General features: G+C 47.8%; 1 protein-coding gene across 1 annotated transcript in view; it reads right to left on the minus strand.

Moving 5' to 3' along the window:
• Positions 1-11,592: 11,592 nt before the first annotated feature.
• The window catches only part of spab (space blanket), an 84,019-nt gene continuing 74,716 nt past the window's right edge, over positions 11,593-20,895 (minus strand). The window contains exons 4-5 of the mRNA XM_077628318.1: positions 14,154-14,242; positions 11,593-13,865 (exon numbers count right to left, since the gene is read on the minus strand). Coding sequence (XP_077484444.1) covers positions 13,722-13,865; positions 14,154-14,242 — 233 coding nt within the window. The 3' untranslated portion in view covers positions 11,593-13,721. The remainder of the gene's footprint in view (positions 13,866-14,153; positions 14,243-20,895) is intronic.

Genomic DNA, 20,895 nt, shown 5'->3' on the forward strand with positions numbered 1-20,895 from the left:
TCACAATTGGAAGCGAAGTGCTGGAAGTGGTAAAGATAAGTCTACTTAGGGCAAATAGTGACAGCTGATCCGGATCATGCGATGGAAATAACTAGAAGGATAAGAGTGGGGTGGGGCGCATATGGTGGGGTTTTTTAAATTGGTTTTTGAGGAAAAGAAATGGCGCAGTATCTGTCTCATATATCGGCGGACACCTTAACCGCGCCGTAAGGGAAGGGATAATAGAGGGAGTGAAAGGAAGAAAGAGGTGCCGTATTGGAGGGATCCGGAATAATTTCGACCACCTGGGGATCTTTAACGTACACTGCTATCGCACAGCACACGGGCGCCTTAGCGTTTTGCCTCCATAAAAACGCAGCCGCCGCGGTCGGGTTCGAACCCGGGAAATCCGGATCTGTAGCCGAGCGCCATAACCACTGAGCCACCGCAACGGGTAATCTCAGATCGTGAATAGCTGTTTACCGATATCCCTCAAAAGAAAAGTGCACAACAGCTGCATCTTGCCGGTACTCACCTACGGGGCAGGAACGTGGAGGCTAACGAAAAGGTTTCGTTTGTAGGGGTTTAACGTCCCAAAGCGGCTCAGGGTATGAGGGACGCCGTAGTGAAGGTCTCCGGAAATTTCTACCAACTACGAGGCAGAAACGCGGAAGCAAAGGAAAATCGTTCAGTTTAATTTAAGAACAGCGCAGCAGGCCATGGAAAGAAAAATGATAGGTGCGTAAGACTGGCCTTCGGCTTCGGAATCTTCAGTGGCGGGCGCTTAACGAAGACGACGACAAGCGCCTAACGCTCCGTCGCTCGTGTGTGCTCTGGGCAGACCGCTGCCTCTGGTCTGTACCAGGACTGTACCGCTGGTTGTTCGCGACACAGTGCTTTGCCAGACGTTCCTTATTACGAGCAGTGGAGGTACCAACGCTCCCCTCAGCCTGGAGCGTCGCAACCGCGCATTGCCTACCGCCTCTGCAATGCCCGAGACCCAACCTCAAACTGCGTCACCGCTTTCGTCGGCTGCCTTCTGTTCTGGCGCCGCGCGGCAGCTTGACCCGGCCATCCTCAGCGGCACAGATGACAGGGATGTGGAAGATCGGTTGGCCTCCTATGAGCGGGTAAGTGCATACAATAAGTGGGACGACAGCATCAAGCTGACCAATGTTATATTTTATTTCAGCGACGTAGCCAATCCCTGGTTTCGAAACCACGAGGCTGACATCTTTAGCTGGGCAGCTCTCAAAGCCAGCCTGATGGAAGTCTTTGGCCGTCCCGTTGTGCGTAAGCTTCGCGCCGAGCAACGCTTGCGAAGTCGGGCCCAACAAACCGGTGAAGACTTCACCAGTAATATAGAAGATGTCGACCTCTGCAAGCGTATCAACCCTTCTATGAGCGAGGCCGACAAGATCAGACATGTTATGAAAGACAGTGAGGATGATGCCTTCCAGATGCTCGCTGCCAAGGACCCCCAGGCTGCTTCCGGTGTCATCGGCTACTGCCAAAGCTTCGATGAGCTACGCGAACAGCGCCTTTCTACCCGGCGTGCAGGCTTTCAGGACGCCACCCTTTCCAGCTTGGCTCTCCGAGGGGGCGGTGCATTGGACCAACAGTCGCTCCTCCATAGCATCCAGCAGTTTGTACGTGAGGAAGTCTCACGCCAGCTGTGCTTGTCTACCTGCCCGCCTCCGCCTGCTCCATCGCTCACTCCCAACCTACAACGTGTTATTGAGGAGCAGGTCGCTGAAGTCCTGCCACCTCCTCCTCAGCCACCCCTGATCGCAGCTCCTCTGACGTACGCCGATGCCGTGGTGCGGTCGCGGCCTTCACCTGCTGCCCCTTTCTATAGGCCACCTAACCGACTGTTAGAACCTCAGCCACCTGCGACCCTACATTATCGCCCGATTGCCCGCACACGGTCAGAGCCGCAGTCAACCCCTGGCGCGCGACACAACCGCCCTGTTTGCTGCGCCTGTGGCGTCGCTGGCGACGTGGCTCGTTTGTATCAACGTCGTGACCACCGTCCTTACGATTTGAGGCGTGAGCCGACGTACTACATTCTGTCGTCGCCCTCACCTGGGTGACATGCGCCGCCTCGGATTCCTCTTCTAGTTATCATCTCCGCTCTCACCGCTCGCTGTCCCCTGGGCGCCGTTCCCGTTCTTTAATGCTCCGCCGCCAACCCGCCGTCCACGCGGAAAACTGACGGCCGCAGTTCTGGAGGCAAGAACTGCGTCACCAGCGAGTCTCTCAAGACCTGTTTCTGTGCCTGCCATTATTATTATCGTGTTAGTTGAGGGAGTCGCCGTCGAAGCACTTGTTGACACTGGCGCAGCCGTTTCCGTTCTAAGCTAGACCTTCTGTCGCAGACAAAAAAAAGTGACGACTCGTCTTCCTGTCGTTTCTCTCCGCACCGCCAGCGCCCGGGATATTCGACCATTAGCCGCCTGCACCACCTGCCTGCATATCGAGAACGTTCCCTACACAATCGAGTTCATCGTCCTTGCCCGCTCCTCTCAAGACTTTGTCCTTGGTTGGGACTCCTCTCCACACATCACGCCGTTTTTGACTGCGCCCATGCTCAGCTTGACTCATCGCCCTACGGTGACGCTCCCTTTGACGTACCCGGTGCTGCTGCCGCTACTGTGGTCGTCTCGGAGGACACAGGCGTTCCGCCTTTCTCTTCAACGCTAGTGCCTCTTTATTGCTCTCTCAGACGCAACAGTCACTTATACGCCCTCTTTGCGATGCGCTGACCTGAAGTCTGTTTTGCTGCCTCATGTCGTGCTTACAATAATTCGTGGCTCCAGCGCTATTTATGTGGCCAACCCGCTCCCCTGCCCTACCATTTTACTCCGTGGCCAATCGCTTGGTAGTGTTGCCTTTCTCGATCCTGCCTCAGATACCCTCTCGTCGATAGCACGGCCGGCCTTCACGTCAGCGCTACTACGCCTGCTCCCCTCGCCAATCCGTCTTCAGTCGATACTTTTCACTCCTCCGTCGACGCCTCTCTGACGCTTACCCAACGAGACCAGCTTATCGCCGTTCTGCACCGTTTTCAAGCTTCCTTTGACTACCAACAACCCTCCTTGGGCCGCACAACCACCGTTACTCACTGTATCGACACTGGCACCCATGCCCCTCTGCGCCAACGTCCGTACCGCGTGTCAGCCGCTGAGCCCCGCATCACTGACGAGCATTTGACCGACATGCTCAAGCGCCACGCGATACAGCCGTCGCACAGCCCGTGGGCATCCCCGGTGGTCCTGGTCAAGAAAAAAGACGGTTCCATCCGGTGGTGTGTCCGCTACCGTCGTCTGAACAAGATTACACGCGCGGACGTTTACCCTCTCCCCCGTATCGACGATGCCCTCGACTGCCTGCAAGGCACTGAGCTCTTTTCTTCGTTGGAATTGAGCTCCGGTTACTGGCAGGTTTCGATGGCCGAGGCCGATCGCCCAAAACCTTCATTCTTCACATCCGACGTGGTCTATGAATTTAATGTCATGCCCTTCGGCCTCTGCAATGCACCCGCCGCATTCGAGCGCATGACGGACAACCTATACTCCGAGGGCTCAAATGATACACATGCCTTTGTTACCTAGACGACGTTGTGATTTTTCCCCGGACTTTTCGTCTCAGCTCCAGCGCCTTGAGACTGTTCTTCGCTGCCTGGCTGAATCTGCCTCCAACTAAATTTAAAAAAGTGCCGCTTCGGAGCTCGGCAGCTCACCATTCTCGGACATGTCGTGTCGAAGGATGGCGTTCTCCCGGACCCGGCCAAGTGGCGAGCTGTGGCAGAATTTCCGAAGCCCTCTTTTGTAACAGACCTTCGCAGCTTCGTCGGCCTCTGCTCCTAATTCCGCCGCTCTGTCCGCAATTTTGCCACTATCATCGACCCCTTGACCAAGCTTCTTTCCGACCACGACCTTTCGGCCATGTCGCCAGCCTGTGGTGAACCGTTTACGACACTCCGTCGCCTCCTGGCCACTCCATGAATTCTGCGTCATTTCGACTCTCGGTCTCCGACGGTACTCCACACCGATGCGAGCGGCGTCGGCCTCGGTGCAGTACTTGCTTAGCTCAAGCAAGGCTTTGACGATTACGTTGTCGCTTCCGCCAGCCGGACACTCACAAAAGCTGAAGCCCGCTATTCTGTCACCGAGAAGGAGTGTTTAGCCCTCCTTTGGGCCATCGTCAAATTTCTCCCCTACTTTTACGGGTGCCCTTTTGACGTTGTCACAGATCACCACGCCCTCTGCTGGTTGTCCTCTTTGAAAGATCCCTCTGGTCAACTGGCGCGCTAGGCTCGGCGACTCCAAGAGTACGACATTCGCGTTGTCAATCGTTCCGGCCGTAAACATGCCGATGCTGATGCCATCTCACGTTTCCCTGTGCCATCTGAGGCAGTGCTTTCTATATCCGCCCTGCCTTTGACTTTTGAGTTCGCTGATATGACTTCCGAGCAACGCAAAGACCCACTGATCACTTGCCTCTTATATCTCTATCTGGCCTATCGTCTCGACCTCCTTCCTGTGCTCTCCGTCGTCAGTCTCACCATTTGGCCATCAGAGACGAGCTTCTTTACCGCCGCAACTACCTTCCGGATGGTCGCAAGTGTCTTCTTGTCATTCCGAGCCATCTGCGCTCCTTCATTTGCTCTTCCTACCACGATTATCCCCAGTGTGCCCATGGCGGCTTCTTGAAGACCTTCACCCGTCTACGACAGCGGTAAACTGGCGTGTGATGTCCCGTTATGTTCGCCAGTTCATTCAGTCCTGCACCGCATGCCAGCGCCGCAAAAATCCACTTCGCCGACCCGCCGCTCCTATACAGCCGCTGCCTTGCCCAGCGCAGCCCTTCGAGCGTGTTGGCATTGACCTCTACGGCCCTCTTCCCAGCACATCAACCGGAAACCGCTGGATCATCGTTGCCATCGACCACCTTACACGCTACGCTGAAACGTCGCCTTTACCATATGCTACAGCCCACGACATTGCATCCTTCAGACTCTATCGCATCATTATTCGCCATGGTGCTCCCAAAGTGTTGCTCAGTGATATAGGTCCGGCCTTCGTCTCTGAAGTTGTAGAAGCTCTCCTTCAGGAATACAACATCGTTCACCGCACCACCTCCGCCCACCACTCGCAGGCAAATGGCATGGTTGAGCGTTTTAACCGCATTCTCGGTGACATGCTTGCCATGTATGTTGCTTCCGACAAGTGTAACTGGGACCGCCTTCTCCTTTTTGTCACATACGCTTACAACTCCGCTGCTCAAGCCACGACCGGATTCTCTCTGTACTTTCTCCTGTACGGCCGTGAGCCTTCTTGCACAATGGAGACCATTCTACCGTACCGTCCTGATGCTTCCGAATTTACAACTCTTTCTCAAGCCCCAACTTGTGCCGAAGAATGCCGGCAGCTTGCCCTGTCCTCCACTTCTCACGCCCAGCAGCAGCAGAGAAGCACCCGTGATCCCCCTGCTCTTCCTCCCGGTTACCTTCCTGACTCTTTGGTCTGGCTCTGGGTACCCTCCACAGGTCCCGGCTTCTCCCCCAAACTTATTAGCAAGTACCAGGGACCCTATCGTATTCTTAAGCACACATCCGCCGTAAATAACCTCATCGAACCCCTTGCGCCATCCCCTGATCATCGTCGCCGAGGCCGCGCCATTGTCCACATGAGCCGAATCAGACCATACTACGACCTCGCCGTCGTCCCATCGCAATAGGCCGCCAGGATGGCGCCTTTTCGCCCGGGGGAAATTGTAAGACTGACCTTCGGCTCCGGAATCTTCAGAGGCTGGCGCTTAACGAAGAAGACGACGACAAGCGCCGAACGCTCCGTCCCTCGTGCGTGCTCTGGACTGACCGCTGCCCCTGGTCTGTACCAGGACTGTACCTATGGTTGTTCGGGACGCAGTGCTTTTCCAGACGTTCCTTATTACAGGTGTAACATTAAGAGACCGGAAGCGGGCGGGGGGGGGGGGGGAGGAAACAAACGCGGGTTAATAACATCCTAGTCGAAATCAAGAGGAAGAAATGGGCTTGGGCAGGGCCTGTAACCCGACGGCAAGAGAACCACTGGCCCTTAAGGGTAACTGAGTGGATTCAAAAAGAAGACAAACGTAGGAAAGTGCGGCACAAGGCTAGGTGGGCGGATGAGTTTAGGAAGTTTGCAGGTATAGTGTGGGCGCAGCTGGCAAAGGACCGGATTAATTGGAGAGACATGGGAGAGGTTCTGTGCCATGCAGTGTGTGTAGTCAGGCGGATGATGATGATGAGAAGGAGGGTTATTAATATCAAACGCAACAGCAGAATGGAATGCTCCAAGCTCCGCGGCATAGGCACTAGAGGATGGTTCTAATGATATGCGATGAACGTATAAAGTATTTTGTGTGGATCTAAGAACAACAAAAGCCGCACCAGCACAGTGATCAGTGAATGACCCTCAGTGCAAATATTCAGTGCGTGTTGACAAGAAAAGGCCAAGCCTTGCTGAGCAAAAGAAAATTTCAGTTTCAATGAGGGATGGCCAGACCAGAGATTAAGTGCAGGCTGATTTTCAGACGGGTTATCAAATACCTTACCTTATACAACCGGTTGCAGTAATGTAAAATGCATAAACTCTGCCCATAATTAGTCAATATAAATAGGCAACGGAAGACCATTGGCAAGGACACCAAGGGCAACACTCCGCTTAGTGCTGTAGGCACCAGTACTGCTGTGCTGTACTGTACTTTAGGCGCCGCCTTGGCTGGTGGCAGATGGTATTCATCGCCGGGGCCCTATGAAGTAATATACTCTGCACTTGCAAAGCTTGGTTGAGAGGCTCGACGTGCTCTTTTATACCACTTCAACTCATCATGGTGTGCGGGTACAGTTCCTTACGCGTGGAAATCAAATCGGCTGGTTCCAGTCCTTAAAGCCGGAAAATCGCAGCTTGACATAGCATCGTTCCGTCCAACTGCATTGGCTAGTTGGGTGGACAGACTCATGGAAAGGATGGTACTTAAGCGAATTGAGTGGTATCTGAAGCGCTACCACATATACCCAGATGTAATGTCCGGGATTCGGCGTGGACATTCGTCTATTGATAGCGTGATTGACCTGGTGTCATCAGTTCAACATCAGAAGCATCTGAAGTCCTTGACCGCGGCGTGGTTTCTGGATGTTAAAGGGGCGTATGATAACGTCACTCGTCAAGCTATTTTGGGACTCCCTTGAGTCTGCAGAACTTGGTGGTAGCATTTTCTGCTGGATACGCAGTTATTTATCCTACAGACCACTTTTTGTGCAGACTGAGGACGGACCTACATCTTCACATTTCACTTCTCGTGGTGCCCCACAGGGTGGAGTACTTAGCCCAACACTTTTTGAAAAGGTCTTGCGCTTGTAGGTCTTATCGACGTACTACCACAGTCGGCGCAACTCTCTATGTGGACGATATTTGTATCTAGGCGTCAGGAGTTACACAACCACAAGTTCGAGCAAGGCTTCAAAAGGCGGCTAGAATTCTTACGGCCTAGCTCTGCATACACGATCTAGAAATTTCTGCTGATAAATGTTCACTTGTTGCATTTGCATTTCACCAAAAAAATTACAAAAGCTAGCGATCAAGTTTCATTTTCGGAGCCATATTTATTGATCTCACTAAAGCATTTGACACTATTAACCACATCATTCTTTTAGCTAAATTAAATGCGTATGGGATCGTGGCCCTGTTCTTGAATTCATTCGCAGCTACTTGTCTAACGGTTCGCAAGTAGTTGAAGTGAACTATAGCCTTTCATCCGCCAAACATGGTTAATGTGGGCGTTACACAAGAATCTATTTTAGGCCCTTTACTGTTCTTGTTGTTTATTAACGATTTACCGAAAATGCTGCTAAATACTCACTGCCTTTTTTAAGCGGATGACACTACCATATTTACATCGGATAAATCTATTGACGCATTTCAGAACCAACTTAATACTGATGCAAAAATGTACAAGCATGGTGCACTACTAACATACTCGCCATATATCCGTTGAAAACAACGTACGTAATATTTCACTAACCGCAAAGTAGCATTAAGGCATCTTCGTCAATTAAAATTAGTAACCACTTAATACCAATTTCGGACAGCGTTAATTTTCTGAGCGTAGTGTTACAAAACCACCTTAAATTTCACCTTCATGTGCTGTCCCTTCCCCGAAATATATCATTTGGCATTCATGTTTTAATCAAGACTCACCCATATTTTCAGACCCGACATCTTACGTTCACTATACTGTGCCTATATCCATAGCCACATTTATTTTTCTATTTCTTCCTCGGGCAACATATATTCAACTCATATGTAACCTCTCCGACGTCTCCAAAATCTAGCACTTCGATTAATGACTTAAAGACTATTCTGCTGCCATTCCTAGCCAATTTACTCCAGCCTACATATTCCACCACTTGGCTGTTTACACAAAATAAAATTATCACTTGTTGTTTATGGAATTACCCATCGTGACATAGAACTTGAAGTCTTCCCTAACAAATATTTTTACAATGCTAATAGAACTAGGTTTTCTGAGGGTCTTAACCTTTTCCTTCCAAAAGTTCGATCTAATTATGAAAAATTCTCCGCAATATTCGATGGTATAACAATATGGAACGCTTTACCGCACGAAGTGAAATCACGCAAATTTTATTTTATTTTTTTGCGTCGTATCAAAAAGTTTTTGGAATTGAAAATTATGGACTAACTCTGTGTACCCTGATGTACATTTTTCGGTTTTTTGATCCACTTTTATTGTTTAATGCTCCCTGCTTTCGTTTGTACATACGCGATTTTATGATTGTCTTTTATCTTTGTTTGTAGCTAATAACCACTGTCTTAGTATCGGTTTAAGATACCTATTTCGTGTTAGGAGGTCCTCTTGACGGTTTTTTAACCATGCGACTTAGAGTACTAACTTCAAATAATAAATTTGCTTGTATTATTGCTTTTCAATAAACTTAACTTCACTTGACATGTCTCGTACATTAAAGGGTGACTTACATCTATCGTTCACGTTCTCCTTTCTCGGACGGAAATCGTGGGGAGCATCAGTGCAGTCGATGCGCCAACTGTACACCGCATTATTGATGGGATTCCTTCGGTACAGTAGCCCTGCACTAGGAAACCTGAGGAAAACGAACATACGGTGTCTACAAAGTGTTCAAGCTCAAGCTCTCCGGACGTGCCTAGTACTTCCAAAATGCGCGTCTACAGCCGCAACAGTATTCATTGCTCAGGAGAAAATTCATTGACTACCTGTGTAACAATCGAAACCTTGAGGGCACATATTCGTCCACTCTCTCGGATTCCCGCGCACCATCTTGCCAGTCTTTCTGCTAACCGGACGCGTACATCCTTTGCAAAAATTATTGGTGCCCATCGCGACTGTCTACTACCCAATTTACACCAGCCTCTAGCCCGTCTTCTCCATTATGGAGTATGCACTAAACTCGTGTGCTTCTTTCCAAACCGGGCATCAAAAGGAAGCCTGATTTATCGTCGACAGCATTAAAACAGACCACTTTAGAATATTTTTACGAGGAGCACGGACACTGCACGTATACACCGATGGCTCAGTGACCCCTTCGAGTTCCTCGGGCTCCGTGGTCATCCCCGTAAGGACCATAGTAACGAAAGTGAAAACATCACACCGGGCATCATCAACTAGTGCAGAACTTCCTGCTATTCGTGTCGGCGTTAAGCATATCAGTGAACAAACACCCCAGCAATGGTCTCTTTTCACTTATTCGAAGGCAGCCCTCCAAGCCTTACAATCTGCTCTCCGTCATGGGTCCCATGAACAACTGGTCGGAGAAATCCGAGAGTTCCATCACACCAACATAAATAAAGGGCATGATATTGCTTACCAATGGCCACTGCAACCACCGCGTGGACGATGCCGCGCGAACTGCTCACCATGAGGGCGATTGTTTGTCCATCCCCCTCTCGAGAGCCTACGCAGCGGGTAGGCTTAGACCAATGGCGCGGGACTTCACGCTTGCCACGTGGAATTCACGCCAATTTTCTAATTCGCGTTTAAAATCCTTGGGCACAGATCTGAAGCTCCAGCTTCCATCCGGCCCACCACGACGTGAAGCAACTTTGCTCTGTCCCCTGCGGCTTGGTGTAGCTTTCATCAAGCATTACTCTTTCTAAATCGGCATGGATGATAGCCCTTCATGTTCTATATATGGGTATGACGAGACTATAGCCCAAATTCTTTGTGAATGCCTTGCCTAAAGCGCCGAAAGACAATCTCTTTGCCGTGCGCTGGAGAGTCTAGCCGCACCCACTTACGGAAATGACGATTCTCGGCCACTGGCAGCTGCGATCGTTGGCGGTGAAGGCCTCCAAGGCACTGCTCCGGTTCTTGAGGGCGTCTTGCCTGCGCGATAGGCTGTGGCTTTACCGAACGCTGTGACTTTGCATATTGACTTCAATTTCCTGCTACTCTCTTTTCTCCGGCATCTTTCTATTCACTCCCCCCCCCCCCCCCCCCTATCCCGTGGAGGGCAGCAAACCGGTGTTAACCGTTCTGCCTTTCCACCTCCTCCTCCTCCATTTCATTCATTCATTCTATTGACATTTGCATTTGATACGAGACCCGACGCGCCGTAGCTGCCAGTGATTAAAGGCTCGTATACATTAAAAGATTTTACGGCGGCAGATCGGCGAGTTTCTCCCAATGGCGTACGTTTGACGCCCGGCGTGAGTGATTTATGGCTTATGGTTTAGGGGATTTTAACGTCCCAAAACGAATCAGGCTATGAGGGGCGCCGTAGTGAAGGATTCCGGAAATTTCGACCACCTGGGGTTTTTTAAAGTGCAGTGACATCGCACAGTACACGGGCCTCAAGCATTTCACCTCAATCGAAATTCGACAACCTCGGCCGAAACGAACCCGCGTCTATCGGGTCAGCAGCCGAGCGCCATAAGCACTGAGCCACCGCGGCGGCTCTACGCAGTGAGTTGGGCACGGAATTGTGATTATCGCCTAAATAAACGCTTCATACAGCATGCAACTTGCTTTTTCTTAAAAACCCAACCTGATCTTGCATCTAAATGCCTGTTTCCTCCCTGCATAGAAAAGGTGTAGAAGAAAAACCACGCCGCTGCTATCCGCGGCTGAGCAGGCACCGCTGCTTAATGCATTCGGGCATGCTGACCTATAGATACCTATCCGCGCGTGAAAAATTAGTACACTAGTGTCGAACTGAACAGTTTCATGTCTTTAACAAAAAGCTCACCGTCGCTGCTATCACCGACATCAACGCTCACTTCTTGATCACATTTGCTTTCGTGTCGATGGATATATACGCTGCGCCGCGCGCCGTTTCTTCGCTCTGTGCATCCCTACTGCGCGAGCTCCGTGGAACAAAGCACTGCATGTAACCTGCCTAAAGAATCAATCATAGTGGTAAATTTTCGAGGTTTAACGTCCCAAAGCGACACATTGCTGCAGGCAGCGGTCAGGATTGAGCCCCTGGGCTCAGCAGCCCTCATCCATCGCGGCGTCTGTTAAGTGTGCACTAGTAATGAGACAAAAAAAATGAGACGACACAAGCGGGGGTTTCAAGTGAATAAACTTTATTTAAGCACACAGTGCACAGCGGCCACCTTAACACAACCATTTGAGCGTACACCAGTGTCAGCTCACCGCGCACGGATCTCAACGCATGGAGCTTCATTGGCATACGGCCTGTAGAGAACACCCGCTGTTCTCCTGGTGAGACAGAGAGCGGTGGATGATTGTCACGATCGCCCACCCCCCCTTCGGGTAAGGAAGGGGCTTAAAGATTGTACGCCGCAAGAAAAAGTTGTTCGTGATGGGAACGTTACGATAGTAGGAAGAACCCTCTCGCAACGATTGTCTCCCGAGTAGAGGACACCGACGGCTACCTGAACTACGATTGTCGTGATGCTGAGCTGCTTTCCCGCCTGTGGGGAAAAGCACCTTTCTGTCTCGTTGATTCTGAGGCTTAGCTTGCGTGGTTATTCATAGAAGAGGGCTGATAAAAATCATCACTTTTTCTCGATAATGCCTCCATAAAAGGTGACAAGAAATGCGTCGACGCGGCATTTCATAAAACAGCTACTGCCACACCTGGCCATTCGTAGCGCATTGTTCCACAAGTCTGAAATGCTTTAGTTTATTAATCTTGGCTGTGATACTGAACTATCACTCTGCAGTCCTGAAAAGCAAAAGTGTTCAACAGTCAGGTGAAAATAATTTTGGTGATCTATAGCCCGATTATTACATAGCCTGAGGTTAGCAGAAAGTGACGTTTTCCTACAGGAGCAGGCTGCAGGTGAGAACTGGCACTTTTCAGATCGTTTAAGACCAGCCACGAGCGACGCCAGAGTCAAACGCACCATCCCGTTCTTGATAAAAGGATGCAAGCGTCAAATCTCTTATATCGATGGCCCCTTCGGCATAATACGCCATCTAGCGTGATGGTTGCTTCACTGCCACCTCTGAAAACCGGCTAAGCTAAAATCGAAATACGACTATAAACGACACCTAACCAGCAGACCCGCTAGGTGACTTGGGTTTGTATTATAGGCGGTTGGGTATTTCTTCCATGTAAAAGATTATATTATACTTATGCTTACAGGTTTAAACTAATTGATTGCGTCAGCTTTAAAGCAAACCATACACTTCGTGGAAAGCTCAGTCCGGCCCTATAAGCATTGAATATATCCCAGCGTTCGGAATAATGCTGCTGCAGAAAAGATATAGCTGAATAATCGCCAGAGCTGACCAGTTACGAATCGCCAATGCAGCTGCAGCTTCTGGTACCACTCCGCGCGATCGGCTGATGCGCATGACAGGCCTTGTCCATATGCACTCAATTTCTAGAGGTATCGTTGCCATGTTCCACGTAGGCAGTACAGGCCTCAAAGATAAATCCACAAATAGCTGTTTCCTGCACCTTGTGATGAATACACCGCAACACTTCATACATTCATCATGTGAGGAATAGGGACACGGCGAGTAAGTAAACATTTGTTTCGCTTTGTTTTCAATCCGTCTCCAGCGCAACAGTTCACTGCCTGTGATTCATGTGCCTGACAGGAACGCAAAGGCGTCGAACCAGTTTTTATGCCTTCGCGGGTGCAGGAAATCAAGATTAATTTTGGTTGTGCAAGTGTTCGTAATTTATGCTCATTACTGACCGATGTTCTCTTTTTTTTTTCGGTGCACAAATGACGTGAAATGTTGCAGTTCGCCCCCTATCTCGTGCACATTCTCGAATCGCTGCAGAGGTTAGGCGCGTTCTAGGAAGACGTCTTTACCATCGCTTTAAGCAAACATTCATCGGATGCGTGAAAGGAAAAAAGTTGCAAAAATGGAGAGGATAGAAGTAGGAGAGCATGCACTAGAAATGAACGAGTCATTACTACTACATTTGAACACTTTACCCACATTGTAGGATTGCCCTATAAACTTTGGACTAAGAATGTGTTTAATGTACCCCACAGTACTATTCGAAACTGGTTTTGAAACAAAACAGTAAATTGAGGATCTCGTTCGAATGAAACATGCCCAGAAGGTGGCGCTGGGTTTATCACCCCCCACCTCTGTGCCAGATGGGAAGGAAACGCCCGTTGTATGTACACCTTTTTCCCCGGAGCATGCTTGTGTACAGGGTGTCTATATGCTAGGGCCATGACGACGACAACGACAAAGCAGAGGCCTCAGCCCATGCGTGCTTTGAACAGGGGGTTGTGGAAGAAACTCATGCTCTTGTACGGCTTGTAGTTGGGCGAGTAGAAGTCGGCCATGGGTGCCGCCGCCACGCTGCCTATGCAACTCTTGGGATCCGTGAAGTAGTAGCACACCTGCCAAGAGAACAGCACACGTTAGGAGTGTCGCGAGCATTAGGTGGTATTAGCCTTGCTGCACACAAATAGTAGCAATGCATTAAAGAATAAGTATACAGCCGAGAACTTTTGGCACATTTCTGGGACCTAGCAGATCACCACGCACCCGAGGGAGTCATACTCGCACGAAATGAAGAAACTACGAAAGAAGCTTCTGGTCTTGCAGAGTATAGTGTGTCCTTCCTTGAAAGAAACTACCTCACCGGCGCCCAGCCTCGGGCCATACTCGACCTCAGCAGCACTGACCTTTCGGGGTGCCATGCGGTGTCTTCGCTGCATCTGGCAACACAGACCCCTCGACGAGTCGCACTCGTCCGAGGACTGGCACTCGTCATCTGCGAGCAAAGCAAGCCCAGTCAGTGACGAATACAGCACGGCGCTTCGCAGCTGCGTACTGTAATTCGGGCCACTGCAGTAATTTCGGCAACGATGACAGTGCGCGGGGGCGTGTGTGCGGTTTGACCGATATAGAAACAGTATTTCTCTGCCCGCAAAGTTATGCATCATGAATTTTGTTTTAAATCTTGCTCGCAGAAAAATGGGAGGTCATGGTGATTCTTCAATTAAAGACCCCCGTCGCGGTAGGCGGTCGCCACGTTTTTCCGCGCGTATCTTAAACGTCACCATCATCACCAGCATAACCACGTCTACTACAGGCCTCTCCCACATTCCTCCAGTGAATTTGTATACCTCCAACGAAATAATCCATTTTTCAGCTGCGGCCGTCTAATCTCCGTCCACTTGACTCCATCGGCGCCCGGTAGGCTTGCCTTGTACGCATGTCCACGTACCTCACGCCATTTAAATTGCACTCCTGCCGAAATAGCACACAACTCTGCAGAGGACTCAGCGAAAAGCCGTTCCCATTCGCTGACCACCGCAATACGCTAGAACCTAGCCTGAGACTCGGGAGCCTTCTGCGCTACCCGTGACACTGAGAGTGAAGGGAATTGAAGTTTCTGAAGTTTATTTTGTTTTCTTTACAACTGAATGAACAATGAGGTTAACACAGGCAAAAGTTTTTATATACACATGACAGAGGACTGTCGTTCTAAAACAATAACAAGAAAAGCGCCACTTCACAAGGTTATGTGTCTAACAAGAAAGACGCCAATGTATACATTTTCGCATACAGAATCCAGGAAAACTGCACACAGGATAACTGACAAATGCAGTAATAACAATATTGGTATCAGTTCGCACAACACGGAAATCGAACGATAAATGAAAAGAGGCTTGCGAGGACATTTTTGCAGGCTAGTTGGTACATACTGAAAGGAGTTTACAGCGCAGACAGAAAAACACAGGAAGAAACGAAGTGACACAGCGCTCTGTTCTGTCACTTCGTTTCGTCCTGCGTTTGCCTGTCCGCGCTGTGAACCCCTTTCGGAAAAGACAATGGTAATCAATTACGGGTAATAATCACAACGGCAGCTAAAAAAACAAACAAGCAAGCAGTTCCACGAAAAGGGCGAACAAATAATAAATAACTAGTGAATGACTCCGCAAGAATTGTTGGGAAAACGTATAGGCCAGCAAGACTTGTCAATCTTTTTTAATTATTTATAACTAGTACTTCTTTTTATTAGTGTATGTAGCCGGGAGAAGCATTTAATGTGTGGGGAATTCGTTAGGGTATTTTCTGAGCACCACATTTCGTACGAGATCATCAAACTTCACATTGCGGGTGGCGTAAGTTGCATTCTCAGTCTTGATTGTTGCTATAATATAGACTCTGTATGTATACTGTTAGCTACCTTATATAATTGTTCAATCGTCTATAGATTCTACTTCATAAAGAATTGGCATGTGTTCAGTGAATGCTATGCTTTCGACTGCTCAAATGACTTTTTTCTGTAATGCGTCAAGTTTGTTATTATTGGTAGCTCTGGTTGAGCCCCGCACCAAGATGTAGTATAGTAGCACAGGTATGGGGGCACTAGAGACAAGTACAGTTGCTTTTTCTGCTGCCACTGGTAAAACAGTTCAAAGTCTATTAATTATGACTATTGAATGGCGAATATTGAATTTGTGACAACTTTGTCTATAAGTTGTGTCAAGAAACGATGTTCTTCGAAAATTATTCCTACGAATTTCAGAGAACTTTCCTGAATAAGACATGTATCTCCGAAAATAACTGAGAAGTTTTTGTCAACATTTTTATTTCTGGCCGTCAATAAAGAGCAATCAGTTTTGTTTACATACAAAACAAGCTCATTAAATATCAACCATGGAGAAAGTTCTTTTAAGCAGAACTTTGCGGCATGCGAAAGGTCTGGGTGTCATCTGCAATGGTGTCATTAAGCAAATAGCTGCGCTAGGAATAATGGCTACGTCATTTATCAATACAAGGAAGAGCAGTGGGCCTAAAATAAAGCCCTGCGGCACACCTGTAGTTATGAATCCTATTTCAGAGTCAAAGCCATTCACTCTTGCCGATGTGTAAGATAGTTTTCGGCCAGTTTCAAGACTTTTCGCAGCTTTTGTGTGTACTCCTAAAATGGTCTAGAAGAGGTTGTTTACAGATAGTAATACTGTCAGTAGAAAACGTACGGAAAGAAATATAAGAGTCCTTTTCTAACTTGTCTGTCCAGTCTAAATTGATAATAAGATGGCGGAATTGATCTCAACTAGGCTCCTCAATTATCCTTAAAGGAAGCAACTGAGCTCAGGAATCGAATTCAGTGGCACAGTGTGGCAGGAAAGAAAAAAATGGGAAGTAATCACTGATTGCCGCTGTTAGAGAGCTAGAACCAATGGTATGCCTCAGTAAATTAGTGTAGCAAACATCAATCAAGCTGCTTGAGTTTTCAGCTATTCCTTTTGGTGAATTAACTTGTTTGTGGTGCATTTTCAAACCCATACATACGTAAAATATTGACGCAATCTTGGACATGAGGAAGATCGGACAGTGGATCAATACTGAAATCTGCAATCAATACGGCTTTCTTTTTGAACACCGTAGTATTCGCCAAGATTATCTCGAAAAAGCTCCGGAAGTTATCAACGTTGGGGGCTGGAGGGAGATAGGCGGCTACAAAAAAAAAAGAACACCGTATTCTACAGTCGAAACTTCACAACCTAGAGTCCTAATCCTAAAGTCTGTGAAAAAGAGTAAAATGAAACAGCTCTTTTAAGGTATAGTGTGATTCTCCCTCTTCGTTTGTTAACCCCAAACAGAGACAAACTTCGTCCTTACCTAGAACTAATCCTGAGATTACCAGGTTTACCAGGTATACCAGGTTTCAGTGCATACCAGGATGACAAACTGAGCATTCAGGAAATCGAGATATATGACGCGTTCATCAGCTTTGCTACGTAAGCTGCAGTGAAAAGTTGATTCCCTTGCACAGTCGTGGACAGGATAATATGGACCCCGCTTCGGCGGTAGAACGTTTCTGACGCGTTACCTAGCGAAATAAACGATGTTTGACACCTCTGCAACTAAACACCACTTTTACGCTTGCGCATGAAGGCAGCCACATTATCGTCAATTCGACACAGCGCCCAGCCAGTGCCGTTAAGTCAGGGGCCTTTGATGTTTTCTTCTGCAGCCACTCGCTCATTCCCTTTTTTTCTTACGTGGCTGATGGTGTCAAGGCGAAATTTCTAATGTTCAAAGTTATTCGCCACGTGGCAGCAATCATTGGAACTAGAAACACTTGTCCCAAATTTCTGGTAATGATATTTCTGTTTCTTTCACGCATTCTCAGGGACAGTTGCAAGGCCAAAGCGTGATCCATATTATTCTGTTTTAGCCTGTACAACGCGTGGGGCAATAAAAGCAATCCTGTGATCATGCCTGCTGTCGTAATCTCCGGGGTTTAGCACGAGGGGCTCGAAGGCAACATACTGGGCTTGGACGTCGATCGCGAGCGGCTGCGCGACCGCACGGGATAGATCCCAATTTTTCCGTGGCGTCCTGGCTCCTTGCTTTCTAACGTGAAAAACGCTGTTTGAAAATTTCGTGAAATGAGTCGTGAAGGGCCAGAAAGGAAAGAAAATATTAGGCTGTCGTGATTTTGTACTTTACGGTGATATTACGACTTGGCAGAAACAACTACGCACGGCGATAGGCAGGTACCGAGAACCAACACGGTGGGTAAGTAGAAAGCCCTTTCCATGAAATCTAGTTTGACGCAGACGCCAGCAGAACAAGGAGTATGACAAAGACGAGACGAGAATGAACACAAGAATATGAATTGTACTCTCTTGTACCTGCTCTTTGCGCTATGGAACCTCATATAAATTATCCACTAGCCCGAACAATCTCTCTTCTGAATTGCTAAGTTGCTATTTTAGTGCTTAACGAGCACGAAAGCCATTAGGCGAAAACGTCGGCTTGTCTCCCTGCGTGGCCGCCGAGTGAATGACCGACCAAGGGTGTGACATTCCCTTAGAGCCAATGGGGACGATTTTTTAATGCGACGGTGGCGGTGCCTGGGAGCGGCGGTAAACGCATGGATTGCTCAAAACTCCCTCAGCCAAGCCAATCCAGAAATCCAATATGGCGGCGCGCGTTCAGGCGACTGGTTGCTCGCGCGTTCGTGGTGCTGGCGGGCGCTAGTTGGATTCAAGCTTCGTATATACTGGTCACTAACTGCTCCCGTGCTACTTTCCCGCATGATTTCCTATGTACTTACGCTATGTGCGGCGTGTATTTCGACGTGTCTGTTGAGGTGGCATGGTGCATGGTGGCGAGCGGCGCGAGTGCACTGCAGCTCCTTATGGAGGCTCGCTCGAGAAGCAAAAACGTAAACAATTCAGTGCAGACGACAGTTTATTGAAGAATACATAAGTTTTCACAATGGATGTACAAAAGTGGTGATTCTAGGCATCAGTGATAGCCACTCCAAAGAATCAGTATCGGAAAATGCCAGTATGCTGTAAAAAGGTACGGTACTATTAAGAAAGTATTGTATACATAACCAAATGCTGCATCAATCAATATATGTGCATACACAACAGCTTTGTACCGATTCAGGTAAATGGCAATGAAAACATTTCACATGTATAGAAATATATCAATGTGTGGCAATGAGTGTGCGCATACAAAATGAGCCAGTCAAAATTTTCAACCTTTAATTTGTGCAGAAGAATTCACAGTGCATAAGTAGTCCTTGATCAATGTGTGGCAATGAGTATACACATACAAAGTGAGCCAGCCAAAAGTTTCAACCCTTAGCTTGTGCAGAATTCACAGTACATAGGTAGAGCAAAGATAACATAATATGCTGCAGTCCTACATGCAGCTTCATGTAAAGACAGCAAGAAAAGTTGACCTCCTAACTCTGCTAACAATGGTCATGTTTACCTCTAGGCTAATGAGTTGCAGGCTTGCACGCTTTAGGGCATGGCTCGTCTGCCACGCCCTATTTCGGTTACTTGTTTAATGTAGACGCAAAGGGAAGGAAAATGTGACCAAGGCAAGTTGAGAAACGAATTTTTGAAAATTTGAGAACAATTATGGCCGTGGTTTGCACACAACAATAACCGGATGTCATTAATTCAGTTTGCAGTGGTGACACTGGAGGGTAACCCAAATTATGCCTGCGTATAAGTAGCTCATAGAGAAATAACAAAAATATAATGTGCAATATTTATAACAAGCCGCTAATTATCTGTGTGGCATTATATTGCATCTACCACAATTCGGGTGATTTACTAAATGATAAATTGCAAGTGGTCCTTGTACTATACAGTGCCCGCACATTTTATGGCGTCCAATATAACATGCCGGCCACTAGTACTACGTCCCTTCTAGTGCATGGGTTGCTTGGGGACGTAAAACCCTCAATGTTACAACTTGCAGAGGAAATTCCTTAAACTGCCAGTATAAATAGCACTTTATCATAGTTCGAGAATGCCTGTTTTTTACACTAGCATACATATCAACCAAGTCACATGTGATGTGTATACCCTTTTAATTGTTACACAGCCGAAAACTTCAGCCAGCCTGTTTTTGCTGGCACTGGATTCCAGACACTGCTAATTTCCCCAACAGCAAAAAAAATAGTCATGACCAGGGAATGGCAAATTATACACAACAAAACCTTTCGGTTCTGCAGAGTACTTTTTGGACTTTGGGAGCTGCTGAAGCCATGCATGTCTCACATTAATTTTCACTACTTTATTTTTTCAGTAATCACGCTACGACTCCTTATAGAGACTGATGTCAGCATACAGGATATCATTAATAATTGAATTCTGGCATTTCTTGATGGCTGTATGGCTATGTCTTTGTTGAACAAGAGGAGAAAGAAGCCATATAACACGGAGTTCCCTGGTACCTTTTGTAAGCTGTTAGTATTCGTCAGTAATAAGTAAATTCAAAACCCCTAGTCATAACATTGTTCAGCCAACATGCCACACAACAGCTCCAGAAAGCAACCTTGCATTTCATAAAAGATGTAACGCGGCAAGAGCAAAAGAAAATACAGTATATAGCAACCAGAGCAGAATTATAAACTAGCATATCAGCCACGTCCCTCACTGTGGTGAACTGCGTGTGTGAAAGACGCTTAGCAGAAGGGTGTTGTGGCTCAGCAGAAGAGCCACAACACCCCTTACATGAAAAAATAGAAAACACTTATGAACATGGCAAATAAACAGTGCAACAAAGAGAGACCACATGAGCCGTAGGCAGCAATAAAAAAGTAAATATTTTAATCATTCAGTACCACGATGCGTCATGAATATAAACAGTATATTTATGCTTCTTTCTGGTGGGATGTATCTGTGCTTCTGTTGATAAATGAGGTGTACCCATGTAGCCTTGTGTGGCACATTAATTAAAAAATCTTCAGATTTCTGCCTACTGAATAGAACATACACTGCCGGTTTGGCATCCTTTCAACCAGATTCTTACACACATTCGATATGTGGGCACTGGGCAAACTACGTGATTTCTTGTCTGAAAGCGGAATCGAATTCCTTTAATAATATTGTCAAGGCGTTTATTTGAAGCACAGGTCGGTTGGTCTTGGTT

This window comes from Amblyomma americanum, chromosome 6 (genome assembly GCF_052857255.1).
Source record: "Amblyomma americanum isolate KBUSLIRL-KWMA chromosome 6, ASM5285725v1, whole genome shotgun sequence".
In the NCBI taxonomy this organism is placed as follows: Eukaryota; Metazoa; Arthropoda; class Arachnida; order Ixodida; family Ixodidae; genus Amblyomma; species Amblyomma americanum.